The 14043-nt window shown below is 39.7% G+C and overlaps 2 protein-coding genes across 2 annotated transcripts; one reads left to right on the plus strand and one right to left on the minus strand.

Annotated features, from left to right (window-relative positions):
* The first annotated feature begins 504 nt into the window (after positions 1-504).
* LOC117623372 lies at positions 505-4466 on the plus strand. Its single transcript, XM_034354320.1, has 5 exons — positions 505-988; positions 1529-1989; positions 2096-3359; positions 3454-3600; positions 3707-4466. The coding sequence occupies exons 2-5, from the start codon at positions 1939-1941 to the stop codon at positions 4321-4323; spliced, it is 2079 nt and encodes a 692-aa protein (XP_034210211.1). The 5' UTR covers positions 505-988; positions 1529-1938; the 3' UTR covers positions 4324-4466.
* An 88-nt stretch (positions 4467-4554) lies between these two features.
* LOC117623373 (universal stress protein PHOS32-like) lies at positions 4555-5988 on the minus strand. Its single transcript, XM_034354321.1, has 2 exons — positions 4827-5988; positions 4555-4728 (listed from the first exon to the last, which is right to left on the minus strand). The coding sequence occupies exons 1-2, from the start codon at positions 5509-5511 to the stop codon at positions 4718-4720; spliced, it is 696 nt and encodes a 231-aa protein (XP_034210212.1). The 5' UTR covers positions 5512-5988; the 3' UTR covers positions 4555-4717.
* Between the last annotated feature and the right edge of the window lie 8055 nt (positions 5989-14043).

The raw sequence follows: 14043 nt of genomic DNA on the forward strand, positions 1-14043 counted from the left end.
CAAAGTGTTTTCTATAAAAATAATTACGAAAGGAGGAAGAGAGCCTCAAGAAAAGGAGATTTCTTTGGATTTCTATGTTTGTTATTAAAATTCCCCTATTCCAATTGAATTTATGCTCTCAAATATAAAGATTTAAGGTCAATAAACATAAGGTAGGCCATATTAATTACCGAAAATGAGAGAACAACCAAATCATTTTAAAATTGAATTGGAACCATCACCTTCCATCTAATCATTTCCTAAGTAACAGAATCAGGCACCTGCAATGCAATGACAATTGTGGTGGGGAGATTTTTTTTTTTTTTTTAAAAGAAAAGAAATAGAAATACACATTATCTTTTAAATTTTTTCTGTCAATCGTGTCATTATGTGATTGGTGTTATAGATTATAAAAAATACATACCAGAATAAATAATAAATAAATAACCATTTTTATGTCCTAGAAGGAAAAAAAGGGTGAAAAAGAGAAATAAACAAACAAACAGAAAAGAAAGAAGAACCGCTGAAAGAGCGCCTTTGGATACGGTGCATGAAGATGGGCCCTCACAGCTCGCAGCGTTTGTGGACGCAAATTCTCTCATTTATTTAACAAAAAAAATACGAAGCACAAATTCTTCGCCAGCCTCAAATTAACCAAACAAATGTGAACAAAATACAGAATCTAATTCAGTCGGTTTCCAATTCCACATCTTCTTTCCTCTTTCCATGATTTTCTTTCCTCCCAAACAAACCTAAATAATTGGGAAAAAAAAAGGGAAAAGAACAAAATCAGTGCCGTTGATTTGGGCCTATAAATCACAGCCACGAGCTTAGGGTTAGCGTTAAAGAGTCGGCTTGGCCTTCAGCTCACGCCGTATATTCAAAACCATATGTTAATACATACAAACATTTGCATTCCAATAAGTTTGTAAGTTTCTGCTGCAGAAGAAGAAAACCAAGGTCTTTCTCTTACAGTGCGTGCCCTCTATTACAATCTGGCTAAGGAACGGTCAGATCTTTGTTTCTGCAATTCGTTTTCTCCATCTTTCTTTTATGGGTTTCTGATTATTTATAACAAACACATGTTCTTCTTGTTGTTTCTTTTCTTTTTTACTTATCCTGTATTGGGTTGTGTTTGATTTTCAGTTTGTCACCAATTTCAATGTTAATTATACTTACTGAGCATTTCCAAGTATGTTTCTTTTTTCTTTTTCCCATCTAGCCATCTGAAGGAGCTAATTGTTTATGCATTCGAATTGTTTTTATTATTTTATATATATTGCTTTTGGTTTATATATTGCAACAACAACAGAAAGAATTTATGATCAATTTATATGATTAGCACATTATACTTTTATTAGAGCTTTAGTGTGTATACAAGCAAGCATGAGATTTCACTCCATCTTTTGGCATGGATTCTTGCAAGTTCATATTGTGTTGTTGTACCTCAGATTGAAATTATAACCCATTATGTTATATTCCTGTATTGTTTCCCTGGGCGGTACATATACTTTGAAGTCACTTTTTTGTTTTTCCTTCTGTTTCTCAGGCCAGCAGCTCTTGTGTATGTTCTGGTTGGGGTTCCCCAATTGACAGATAATTTCTTTCAGTCTGGCCGCTGCAGCAAAATTAATTTCTTCTCGCACCTCTAAAAGGGTGTGGGGTAATAATGAGAGAGTGATTTTGCTTTGTGTTTTAAGGAGATCAAGATCATCACACATCTGGAGATTGTGCCGCGTTTCAGTGGGTTTGTCGCTTGATTATGGCTAAGGCCATCCAGGGTTAAACTTTTGGAAGCTTGATGGTAGTTCTTCAGTGTACATAACAAGATCACGTTCATTCGAGCTTCCAGACAATAATGAGCACAATAGTTTGCCGTTGATAGTTTTCGGTGTGATCGAAAGTAGTTAATGTGTTGATGTAGCCCTGGTAGTTTGCCACCCTGGTAGTTTGCCAGTAATGGTTAGGTTCTCATGTTTCCAAGCTCACGTCCATTGCCCCAAACCTAAGGTAAGTGGAACAATCACCGCGTTTGGTCATCGACACTTGTGATTTATTATGATTAGTTTGATGATTCATGGCTTAGTTTGATTCCAAGTCTTGTTTTTTCAAACAGAAAACTCTTCAACCTTCAGTTGAAGCAATGCATAAAACATTACAAGTTTCTTCTCAAAATCAAGCTTTGAAGAATTCATCTGGCAAAACAAGCTTAAACCTATCACAGACAGAAGGAATTTCTCAAGTTAATAGCAGTTTAAAGCATGTATCTTCTCTTGAAGCTGATTGGAAATCAGGTGATATGGAAAGCAGCTTCATTAAAGAAAGTGACCTCAAGGTTACTCAGACAGGGCGCATTATAAAGAGTAGGTCACTAGGAAGTGCATTATACCTGAAGGGGAGGGCTTCTGCTAACAATGACGCCGAGGATGAGACTGATCAAGGAATTTCTTGTGATGGTTCTCAGGATCACAATGGATTGGTGGTGCCAGATGGAAGTAGGGACAGAGGAGAAAGCCCACCTGAACAATGTCAGACAAGTCCTACATCAGACTATTGTCAGGTACGTTCTGGAATTGTCAATAATGAATCAATTTTCTCAATCGGAGAACCATTACATACAGAAAAGGAAGGCCCTGAAAATTCTGATACTCCACCATCTGGAGAGTTTGGTATTGACTCTGGTGACCATACACCTCGTGCACCACAAGGGCTTGTTAAATCACATTCTTTTGCAAACATCAGTGCTTGTTCTCCGACTATCGAGGGGCATTCTCCTATTAACCGTTTACCAGTGCATTCAAGATCTTCTGAGGACCTACATGTCTTAGGCATACAACGGAAAGGGATTTCAGTTCATGAGGCTGAAATTCAGGTAATACAAGAGAAGGATGATGATATCGGGGGTAAATCTGAGAACCGTAATTTTGAAAACTCCATTGATGATGGTTATGATTCCTGTAACTACTCTGGTTATGCAAAGGACTGGATAGTGCCAGCTACAGATGAGGTACGCACGGAGAAAAACCTCCAAGGAGAATCCTCAGTTCAAAGTTGGAATGAATTGCCAAGCAAGGATTTTAGGGTTAAGCGCATTGAGGAATGGGTTAATAATCTTCAGCATAGCAGCCCGTTGGAAGAAACAAATGAATTGCCCCAATCTAATGATCAGGTGAAGAGAGACTCCAATGACTCAAATGGTTTGGTTGCTGCTAAGACGGATGCTAAGGTCACTCCTGGCATGGAAGCTGCTAAAAGATATATATCTTCTTTGAGTGCAGCTGCCACCACAGCTCACCTGGCAAATCATGGACTAGTAGTGATCCCATTTCTTAGTGCTTTTGTAAATCTGAAGGTGGTCAATTTATCTGGAAATTCCATAGGTTCGCCTCTCAAAACTCATCTGTTCCATTCGAATATTTATCATTGTTCTTTCGGCATGCTTTTTTGCTAATTATGTTTGCATACTCGCTGCAGTGAGGATAACTGCTGGTGCTCTTCCTAGAGGACTTCATATGTTGAATCTGTCAAAAAACAATATTTCTACCATTGAAGGTTTGCGTGAACTCACAAGACTTCGTGTCCTGGACCTGAGCTACAACAGGATTTTGAGAATTGGACATGGTAGGTGCTTACATTGAATTATATAATTCTCAAAAAGTTGCTGGCTTTCTTGTTTATTACCCCTGAATAGTTCATGTCATAACTTAATTTTTTTCCCTTTTTGAAGGCCTAGCTTCTTGTTCCTCTCTAAAGGAGTTGTACTTGGCTGGAAACAAAATCAGTGAGGTGGAGGGTCTTCATCGCCTCTTAAAACTGACCGTTCTGGATCTGCGTTTTAACAAAATCTCGACAGCAAAGTGCCTAGGTCAGCTTGCAGCTAACTACAACTCCTTGCAAGCCATCAGCTTGGAAGGAAACCCAGCTCAGAAGAATGTTGGAGACGACCAATTGAAGAAGTATCTGCAAGGACTTCTTCCCCACATGGCTTACTACAACCGGCAGCAGATCAAGAATAGCACTCTGAAGGATGCTGCAGATCGGTCCGTGCGGTTAGGCATTAGTAACCACCAGTTTGATCGTGGCCTTAGACCAGATCACAAGGCTCCAAGGAAGGCTAGCCACGGTATATCATCTCACAGGCCATCAACTCACGGCCATGGAAATCAATCTGTAGTGCCGCTGAAGAAGTCCAGGGCTCGTCATGCGCACCTCCCTCCCAGTGGAACTAAAGCATCGACACATAGTCGACATCACTACTTTGATTTGGGCAGCAAACTTATGAACCTCAAACAGGACCTCTCCATGCGCAGGAGTCGGAGCGAGGGAACTATGGCAGCTATGTGAGGTTTTTTTTTTCATGCTTTGTAGTGGTTCATACATTTTGTTGGGTTTTGGTTTGTGTTTGGATTTCTATGTTTGCATAATGTATTAACTTTGTGATACTTTTATTTTTCTGCGCTTTCTGAACACCCTATTAGTTTGTTAAATGGTTGTGTTGGAAATTGCACCATCCTGCTTAATTTGAACAAGATCAATGAACGATGCTCAAACAAACAGTATAGATGTTGGTTTGCATGAAATCAATATCAAAAGAGAGAGCAATTTTACACACAATTTACAGTTTACAATGAGAACAGAGGCAGCAAAGTAAAGAACAATTTACACCTTCCATAATTACAATAAGATTTAACCCATGCAAAACCCTTCAACCTTTAACCCATGCAGCCCTGTTGCCTTCTCAAGCAATTTCTGCAACATAAAAGAACAAAAAAAATAAATATATTCAGACTACGTCAATTTTCAGCCAAGTAAATGATAAATATTTGATGATATATAGCCGGTCAAACCTTGAGGGTCATCTTCACCGGAATCGGCGTCACTGAGCTCCTCGTGGTCCTCCTCAGGCACCGGGTGGAGCTCGACCGGGTTAGGGCCATTGGGTTCGGACCCGTCCGAGTCATCCGAAAACCTCACCACCACAACTGGGCAAACACAGTGCTGGACGCAGTAATCGGTGACGCTGCCGAGCCGGCCCACCTTGGCGGCTCGCTTGGAGGCGCCGAAGCCGCGGCTGCCCATAATGACGACGCCGAGCCGGAGCCTCTCGACTTCCAAGCACAGCCGCTCCTTCATGTCGTGGTCCTTAACTATGTGAATTTTGAACGGAATTTGAGCCTCCACCAGCGGCTGGGCCAGGTCGGCAGCTTTGGTTGTGGTGAAGGCATCGAAGTCGTCTTCCAGCTTCTGCCGGGACTCGGAGGAGGAAACGGCGTCGTTGGGGAGGTTGGGGTCGACAGAGCCCCAGTCGGCGCCGTAGAGGCCGCTTGTGGGGCGCACGTGTAGGAGGACGACGGAGTCCCCGGGCCGGAGGTAGTTCTGTACGGCCCATTGGACGGCGAAGGCGCTCTCCTCGCTTAAATCGACGGCGATCGCGACCTTCCGCTGGTCCCCGCCGGAGGCTGTTGGGGCGGCGCTGGTTTGCGGGAAACGCGAGGAGGAAGGTTGGATGTCTACGGACGGTGGTGGGTTCATTGTCGGCGATACGGTTTTTGGTACTAATTTGGATACTTGGTGGGATGTTATGCTATACTATTTGATGAATCTAAATATCCAAAAACAAAAAAAAAAGAGGTTGATTTCTATTTTAATCAACAATGGTAAGATTTAAACATCCTTGCAAGTATTGATTTATACCGGAGGATGATGACTGAGTGAGGGACATGGATGTTTAATTGGCCTCATGATGCCCATGGTCAGCGGAGAGGTAATGTTTTATGTTCCTATTATCTGTGAATTGATGTAACTGCAACCATTGCCGGGAGGAGCTGATAATGACATGTTTGTCTGTTTTAGATTAATTAATTCATACGTATGGCCCGTGGTGTGGTATGTGATTCAGAACCTTATGTCGTTATTAGTTGATTAAATGGAGGTAAATTCTGAGAAGGAAACATAGAGGAAACATACAAATAGTTTTGTACGGTTGAATGGGCTCATTGGATTTGAGTTTGAATCTTGGAAGAGAGAGGTTGGTGGATTGTAGAAGCTGGACAAAAGCCAACGATTCATTTGGGCCGAAATGGGGACGGCAAGATCAGCTTATCTTTCACTGTGAGTGAGGCGTTTGAGGACCAAGACATGAACGGCCTTTGTGAAATTAGAGATTTTGTTAAGAAAAATAATTCTCAGTTGTTATTGATAGAGCCAAAAGGCTAAGTATTTATAGAGCTTAACTAGGAAAATTAGGTTACTTGGAGACTACTCCAAATCAATTACAATCAACTAATAAAAGGAAACTAAATAACAATTTAATAAAGTTCCTAATTTCCAACACTCCCCCTCAAGTTGGAGGGTGGATATCAAGAACGTCCAACTTGCACAAGAGATTGTGAAAGGTGTTACTCCCAAAGGTTGCTGATAAAGAGGCAGTGGTGTCACTGCTGTAAAGGGGGCAGATGTGTCGCAGCTGTGTCACTGTTGTAATGAAGGCAAATTTGGAGGCAAATGGAGCAGCGGTGTGCTGCTGTAAAGGGGGTTGTTGCTCCTCTCAAATCCGACGATGTATGAGAGTCGTGAGTTGAAGGAAGCAGCACCCAAACAAAGTTGTGCTGATGTTCAACGCATGTTGCATGTATGGAGGCTGTTGTTGATGTTGCTGATGTGCAACGATGGTGATTTTGTTGCTAATGTGCAACAAATGTTGTTGATGATGCCTTTTCTTGAGGCTGAATAATGATGCTGTTGGGGCAGCTGAATGATGGTGTTGCTGGTGCAACTGATTGATGATGTTGCTGGTGCAATTGTGCGGAAGCTATTGATGATGGTGTGCAGCTGCCTGTGTGCAGCTGATGTGTGACAATGTGTCTATCTCCCATATCTGCCCCTCAAATCCGAAGCTTGTAGAGGGTTGAGATTTGGAAAAAGAGAAGAGAGAATGAAAAATAATGATGAAAGAGAGATTAAAAAAGGAAAAGGAGCAAAGCCAAGAAGATGGCGTGAAAGTGAAAAAAAAAAAAAATACTTTTATTTTTATTTTTGGTTTGAAAAATGACCCACCGAAAAAAGGATATGACCCATCGAAAAAGTTAGCCAAAAAAAGAAGAAGAAGAATTCAGTGATGTGGAGACAGAAAGAAAATATCAAACTTGGCCAAGAAAAAAAGTTAGGTAGAGAAAGAAAACAAAAAATTGGGTCTGATGTGAAACCCCAAAGAGAAACTGGTATATAAACAAAGGAGAGAAAGTGAACGCTCATGTTGGGGTGTCGTGGTGCAAAGAAGCGATGGCAACACAGAGAGAAAAAGGACCAGCAGTTGTGAAAAGGTGCTATCAGGAAGATTACGATAGATGGCTTGGATATAGCGATCGATGGTTTCTAGGTAGGGGCAAAGAATCAATGAACACAGTGGCTGGTCAACAGCAGTGGTGCTAGTGTAGAGCCTCCTGCGTTTGTTGGAGATGTCGTGGGTTATCCAAAGACATGATGGCTCGGTGAGCGTTGACGAGGCTCACGGAGGAAATAAACGGCTCAGTGAGCAGTGACGAGGCTCACGAAGGAATTGCAATGAAGACGGCGTGTCTGCCGCAAGCGTAGACGACTTAAAAAAATGATGGGTAGGCTCGATGAAGGCCGAAGATGCCGTGGTTGTGGCAAGCGTAGTAGACATGAAAACATGGGCTCAATATCTGATTGCAACAGAGAGCATGACTAGAGATGGCTCAACATGATTTGTATAGAGAGCAATACTTGTATGAAAAAACATAAGGAAATTGCAGCGCCAAAGAAGGGTGCGACTGTTGGTTTAGTTAGATGTAGTAACTGTGGGATGGTATGGCTTTGGTAGCGGGAATAAAATATTGATCATTGAGGAGAGGGTGAACAAGACGACTGTACAAGATGAATACCCATCATGGGTGAGGGATGAAAAGCGCCAACGACTCTCAATTTGGCAAAGGATTTCAAAGATTAGCAACTAGGGTTGTGAAACATCGGATTGTGAAGAAAATAAGGTTTGTAAAAAAGTTTCAAGAGACGCCCTAGAATCGGTGCTCTGATACCATGTGAAATTAGAGATTTTGTTAAGAAGAATAATTCTCAGTTGTTATTGATAGAGCCAAAAGGCTAAGTATTTATAGAGATATTACAAGCTTAACTAGGAAAACTAGGTTACTTGGAGACTACCAAATCAATTACAATCAACTAATAAAAGGAAACTAAATAACAATTTAATAACCATAACTAAAGTAAGGACTTGTTTGGGAGTGCTTTTCGAGCAGCGAAAATCGCTTTTAAATGGGTGAAAACACTTCTGTCTTTTAAAAATGGTGTTTGGCAAAAATTGCAAAAATGCTTTGGGTGAGATCTAAAAGCACTTGGAGTGGTTTTGGAAGAAGCACTTGAGAGGTGCTTCTTCTTAAAAGTGCTGCAAGACAAAAACAAGGGAAGCACTTGGCTCCCTTTAATAAAACTTTTCAAATGCCGAAAATACCCATATTTAAATTTTTTTTAAATGCCAAAATACCCTATCTCTTTTTTTCTTTTTCTTTTTTTCTCTCCTATAACCAAAACACTGCCCGTGAAAAGCCCAACAGATGCCAAAACACCCATGGAAACCCTTAAGCTTCTATTCCATCTCTCTCATAGCTTCTCTCGATATTGAAAAGATTTGCTATTTATTTTCTGACTTTATTTGTGAAGAAGACTACTGTGGTTCAAAGCTATAGCTGTGAACTCGTTTCTCCAAAGGTAAGGCTTCCTTCTCTTTGTCTAGAAGGGCGACTGATTTGCTGAAAAGAATGTTGAAGATGATGTTGACATATTCCTAGAAGTTGTAAGGAACATAACCTGGAGCTATCATCTCCAATATCCATGTCTACAAACTTTCCCACTTCCTAATTTACTTAAAAAATCTTGTGCATTCACATAAGCTATGGAGAGCCACTCTGAAATGGAAGACATGGATTTAATCAGTCGTAAAATTTCGAATTTTGTATACAGAACTTTAAATTCAATAAAACTGAATGCCCTTTCCAATTTAATTTTGAAAAAATTTCTCGAACACTGGAAGAACAGTATACATATTCAACAGGAAAAGACAAATGAAAGTATAAAAATTCACGCTACACAGTGAACCAACAAAGGAAGATAGCAGCAGCATATATGCATGAAGCAGACCATCAGCTTGTGGAAAACGTATTCTATTCCTCAATAATTTATATTTTATCCTTTGTTCACAAGAAACATAACTTAATTAAGAACAATTGAAACAACACAAATACATTGAACTAGATGTCGACCTAAAAGACTCAGGAGAAAAAGATGAGAACAGAAAAGAAGGCTCAAGGTAACAAGATGAGAACAGAAAAGAAGCCTCAAGGTAACCTTTTACTGTGTCAGCCAAACACTCAACAAAATATCAAAAGTACTTTTAAATGTGATCCAAATGACAAATTGCTTCTTTATAGAAGCGCTTATGTCATAAGCGCTACTAATATAAGCGCTTCGGGAAGAAGCACTTCCAAACAAGCACTAAATAGCCCTGACAAATCTTCTAACAGAGAAGTCCTGAAACAATAATAACATGACTTTTTTTTTTGGGCCAAGTTCACAAAGCTTGTCAGCAACAACATGAGATGAGACAAATTAACATGGCCAGCCCAAACAACATGGAATATAGCTGGGGTCTAGCTTGATGGGTTCAAGCCCACCATTAGACTATTTAAAATGTTTAAATTTATTAGTTTCCTCGTATATGTTGATAGTGGGATTGAACCACTCAAATAAGTTGCTCACTCAAATAAGTTGCTCACTCTAAACTCCTCATTATAGTTTTTCCGTGACTTGAGGCAACCAAACATCATCTTAAATTTTATGTTCACTTATTTTTTGCGAAGATGCCAAAGGGTCAGTAGTTCAGTGGTAAGAGCATTTGCTAGCATATTAGTAATTATAAGTTGGAATCGCAATGACACCTTCCATTCCCCTTTCCAAATTTTGACAACAAAAAATTAAATTAAATTATGAGAAGGTAACATAAAAATTTATATGATTTGTCACATCATCATCAGTAGCATGGTTGATTTATATTTATGCTGCATGTTTGTTAATAAATATCCAAAATTGATCATTCACATCACATATACAAATTGTAAGACATTGAGGCCCCCGAAAGACCTATGAAAGACTATTAATTAAACCTCCCATGCTCCTGCAATAATGCACAAGTTAAGTTAGTAGCGGTGGAGCACAATTTGCGCTCTCCTTATATTTATTTTTCTGCCAACTAGCTAAAAAAGCTTGACCAGAGGTCAAGATAGAACCTAGCAACAAGCAGGGCTGCGATGAATGAGTCTTTATTATTTCCCTTCAAGTACTAAGGTTGGTTTCAACATTTATCACACAAAAAAGACAGATGAAATGAACGGCTGAGATTGCTTCCGTATGAACCCAACCAGTGATGCTTTTCTATCTGATGAACCACCAGCCACAAGTTACATTGGCTGGAAAAATATTTGCCTCTGCCATGGAAGAAAGGATACAAGATATTACAACCACTACCCCCAAAAAAAAAAAAAAAAAAAAAAAAAGTAAATGAAGCACAAATCTGGCATTATAGCATGGGCCAAGCTATGATATAATCCTGGATAAACTTTGTGGGCTTGGTCGACCCCGGATTATATTCTTTTAGAGAAAAAACTGCGCGGGTTTTTTTAGAAAATTCAAAGCCCAAACCAGACTCATGGGCCGGGCTTGAGAAAGCCTATCGGGCCGAGCCAGGCTAAGCCCAACAGGCCAGGCCTAAACGAGCCTACTTCATAAAATAAAAATAAAAAATAAAAAAAATCATAAACTTAATCATAATGGCCTTTTAGTCCAAATTTGAGATTAAACTCACTTAATTCCAATATTTTCACATTAAACCAAATTCATAAAACACCCAACAAGTCACACAATTTAATAAGATTTTCCACAAAAATAATAAAACCAAGTATTATTTTTGAGATTATTACATAATTAGACCGAAATATGTTTTAAAAAATAATAAGTATCAGAAAAATATTTTTTTTAAAGGATGGTATGAATAAATATGCAAATATTTGGTGATGTATTCAAGAAAAGCATGATTATATTTGGTGGTACGATTATGTTTCGTGATATGATTATATTTGGTGATGTGATATGTTGTTCATCTTATATATATATATAATTGTTAAATTAATAATTGACACAAATTAATGTGCTAATCATCCAATTATAAACTAGGAATGAGTAAAGAAAAGTAAATGAAATGAAACAAATTATATATGTGATTTAAGTGATATAATCCTAAACATAAACTCTTATTTATACATAATTATATATGTATGCGGGCTTATCGGGCCGGATTTTTGTGGGCGGGCCGGGGCAGGGCTTTCTTGGGCTTAATCGGGCCTGGTTGGGCTTCAGACACCCAAGCCCAAGCCTAGCCCAAGGAGGGCCGGGCTTTTTTTCGATGGGGCGAGTGGGCCCCCATCGGCCCATGAGCCCGTGGGCCAAATGGTGAGGCCTAAATCTAGCAAAGAAAGTGATTTGTGTAGCTTTTCCTGCTAAAATATGAAAATTATAGGAGAATATTTGTTTGTGAAAATTTTCTGTGTATTCTTCTCCTTGTAAGAGGTCATATTTATAATACAACAGAACCTGAATAGGCAAGTAAATAATAAATTCCTAAATCTAGTTACAGTAGGAAATTAGGAATTAAAGTAAATCAATTACAATTATAATAGGAATTTTTGGTGTGTAAGGAAAGTAAGTCAATAGTCCACAAGTCACACCAACACTCTCCCTCACGTTGGTGCATAGATGTCGTCAATGCCCAACTGATCTAGTGAATTGTGGAATGCTTTATTGGAAATCACCTTTGTCAAAATATCCGCCAATTGATCCTCGGATTTCACAAAAGGAAACTGAAACACTTTAGCCTCAAGCTTCTGTTTGATGAAGTGTCGATCCACCTCAACATGTTTAGTATGATCATGCTGAACCGGATTCTGTGCAATGGCTATAGCAGCCTTGTTGTCACAAAAGAGATTCATTGTGGATGTAGGTTTATACCCAAGTTCAGTAAGAAACTTTCTTAACCAAAGAAGTTCACAAATCCCTTTAGTCATGCCTCTGAACTCGGCTTCTGCACTGGATAAAGCTACTACATTCTGTTTCTTGCTCCTCCATGTCACCAAATTACCTCCCACGAATGTGAAGTAACCCGATGTGGATTTTCTATCTATTACATTACCTGCCCAATCTGCATCTGAATAACCATCAATATTTAGATGACCATGCTTTGAGAACATAAGTCCTTTTCCAAGTGCAGACTTCAAATATCTAAGTATCCGAAGAACTGCATTCATATGGTCTTCACTTGGAGAGTGCATAAATTGACTGACAACGCTCACCGCATAAGCAATGTCTGGTCGAATATGTGACAAATAGATCAATCTTCCCACTAACCTTTGGTATCTTTCTTTGTTAGTTGGAACTTGATCCGGATATTCTCCAAGATGATGATTCTGAACAATAGGAGTGTCCGCAGGTTTGCAATCTAGCATTCCTATGTCCGTCAACAAGTCCAAGACATATTTCCTTTGAGATAGAAATATGCCTTGCTGCGATCGAGCCTCCTCAATTCCCAAGAAATACTTGAGTCCACCTAGATCCTTCATCTCAAACTCAGTAGCCAAATAGTCTTGTAGCTGTGATATTTCATGTTTATCATTCCCAGTAATAATCATATCATCAACATAGATTATTAATGTTGTTACCTTCCCTTTCCGATGTTTCAAGAACAGAGTATGATCTGAGTTGCACTGTTTGAAACCATTGTTCTTCATTGCCATGGTGAACCATCCAAACCATGCACGTGGTGACTGTTTCAATCCATACAATGCTTTTCGTAACCTGCAAACTGTTCCAGTCTGAGTAGTATTATATCCAAGAGGAATGTCCATGTACACCTCCTCCGTGAGTTCGCCATGTAGAAAAGCATTCTTTACATCAAACTGGTGTAGTGGCCAATCCAAATTAGCTGCAAGGGACAATAAGACTCTGACGGTGTTTAACTTTGCAACTGGTGCAAAAGTTTCTTCATAGTCTATACCATAGGTCTGTGTGTACCCTTTTGCCACAAGTCTTGCCTTGTATCGCTCGATAGATCCATCTGCATTATGTTTTATAGTAAACACCCATCTACATCCGATAGTCTTTTTTTCTCGTGGTATAGTCTCCAATGTCCAAGTCTGATTTTTCTCAAGAGCTTTCATCTCCTCTTTTATAGCTTGGACCCACTTAGGATCTTTCAATGCTTCAAAGACCTTGGTTGGAATATGGATAGCAAACAACTGATGCACAAAAGCCTTGAGTGGTTCAGACAGCTTCTCAGTGGATACATGATTTGCAATTGGATACTTGGATGTCTTGCCAATATCAGGTGAATAACGGTTTGGTGGCTTCCCACGATTTTGCCTGAAAGGTAATTGATATCCAATAGTTTTATCCTCTAAATGCACAAGTCTAGTAGGAGTATTTACCTCAAAGATATTCTCAGGAGATTGGTCCGTTGGTACTGTTGAATGAGAGGGGGGTCTTCATCTTGTTGTTCTGAGTTGTCTGTAAGAGTATGACTCGAATCAAAAACATCTTCGCAAGGGTTAGGCGATCGATCGTTGTTTGGCAAAGAGCATTCGCACGTGCTAGACTCGGGACGATCGATTGTTATTGTTTCTTGGCCGAGAGCAATCTTCGTGCATAGATGAATATCCTCATGTTCCAAGCTGCTCCAATTGAGCTCTTCACTCGGTATCTCCCCCTGAAGAGTAGAATTGGATGCTGGGTCATAGAAGAACATATCTGATTCTAGAAAGGTGACATCCAAAGTGACATAGGTTTGCCGGGTAGGAGGGTGATAACATCGGTAGCCTTTCTGATGAGTGGCATAACCCAAAAAAACACAACGAAGCGCACATGGATCAAGTTTGCTTCGTTGATTTTTGTGGAGATGAATGAAGGCCACACAGCCAAAAATGCGAG

This window comes from Prunus dulcis, chromosome 3 (assembly GCF_902201215.1).
Source record: "Prunus dulcis chromosome 3, ALMONDv2, whole genome shotgun sequence".
In the NCBI taxonomy this organism is placed as follows: domain Eukaryota; kingdom Viridiplantae; phylum Streptophyta; class Magnoliopsida; order Rosales; family Rosaceae; genus Prunus; species Prunus dulcis.

Coding starts and splice junctions, on each gene's coding strand:
- LOC117623372 (XM_034354320.1), top strand. CDS start 1,939: ATGGTTAGGTTCTCATGTTTCCAAGCTCACGTCCATTGCCCCAAACCT. Junction 1,990..2,095: donor TCCATTGCCCCAAACCTAAG/GTAAGTGGAACA, acceptor TTTTTCAAACAG/AAAACTCTTCAACCTTCAGT. Junction 3,601..3,706: donor GATTTTGAGAATTGGACATG/GTAGGTGCTTAC, acceptor CCCTTTTTGAAG/GCCTAGCTTCTTGTTCCTCT.
- LOC117623373 (XM_034354321.1), bottom strand. CDS start 5,511: ATGAACCCACCACCGTCCGTAGACATCCAACCTTCCTCCTCGCGTTTC.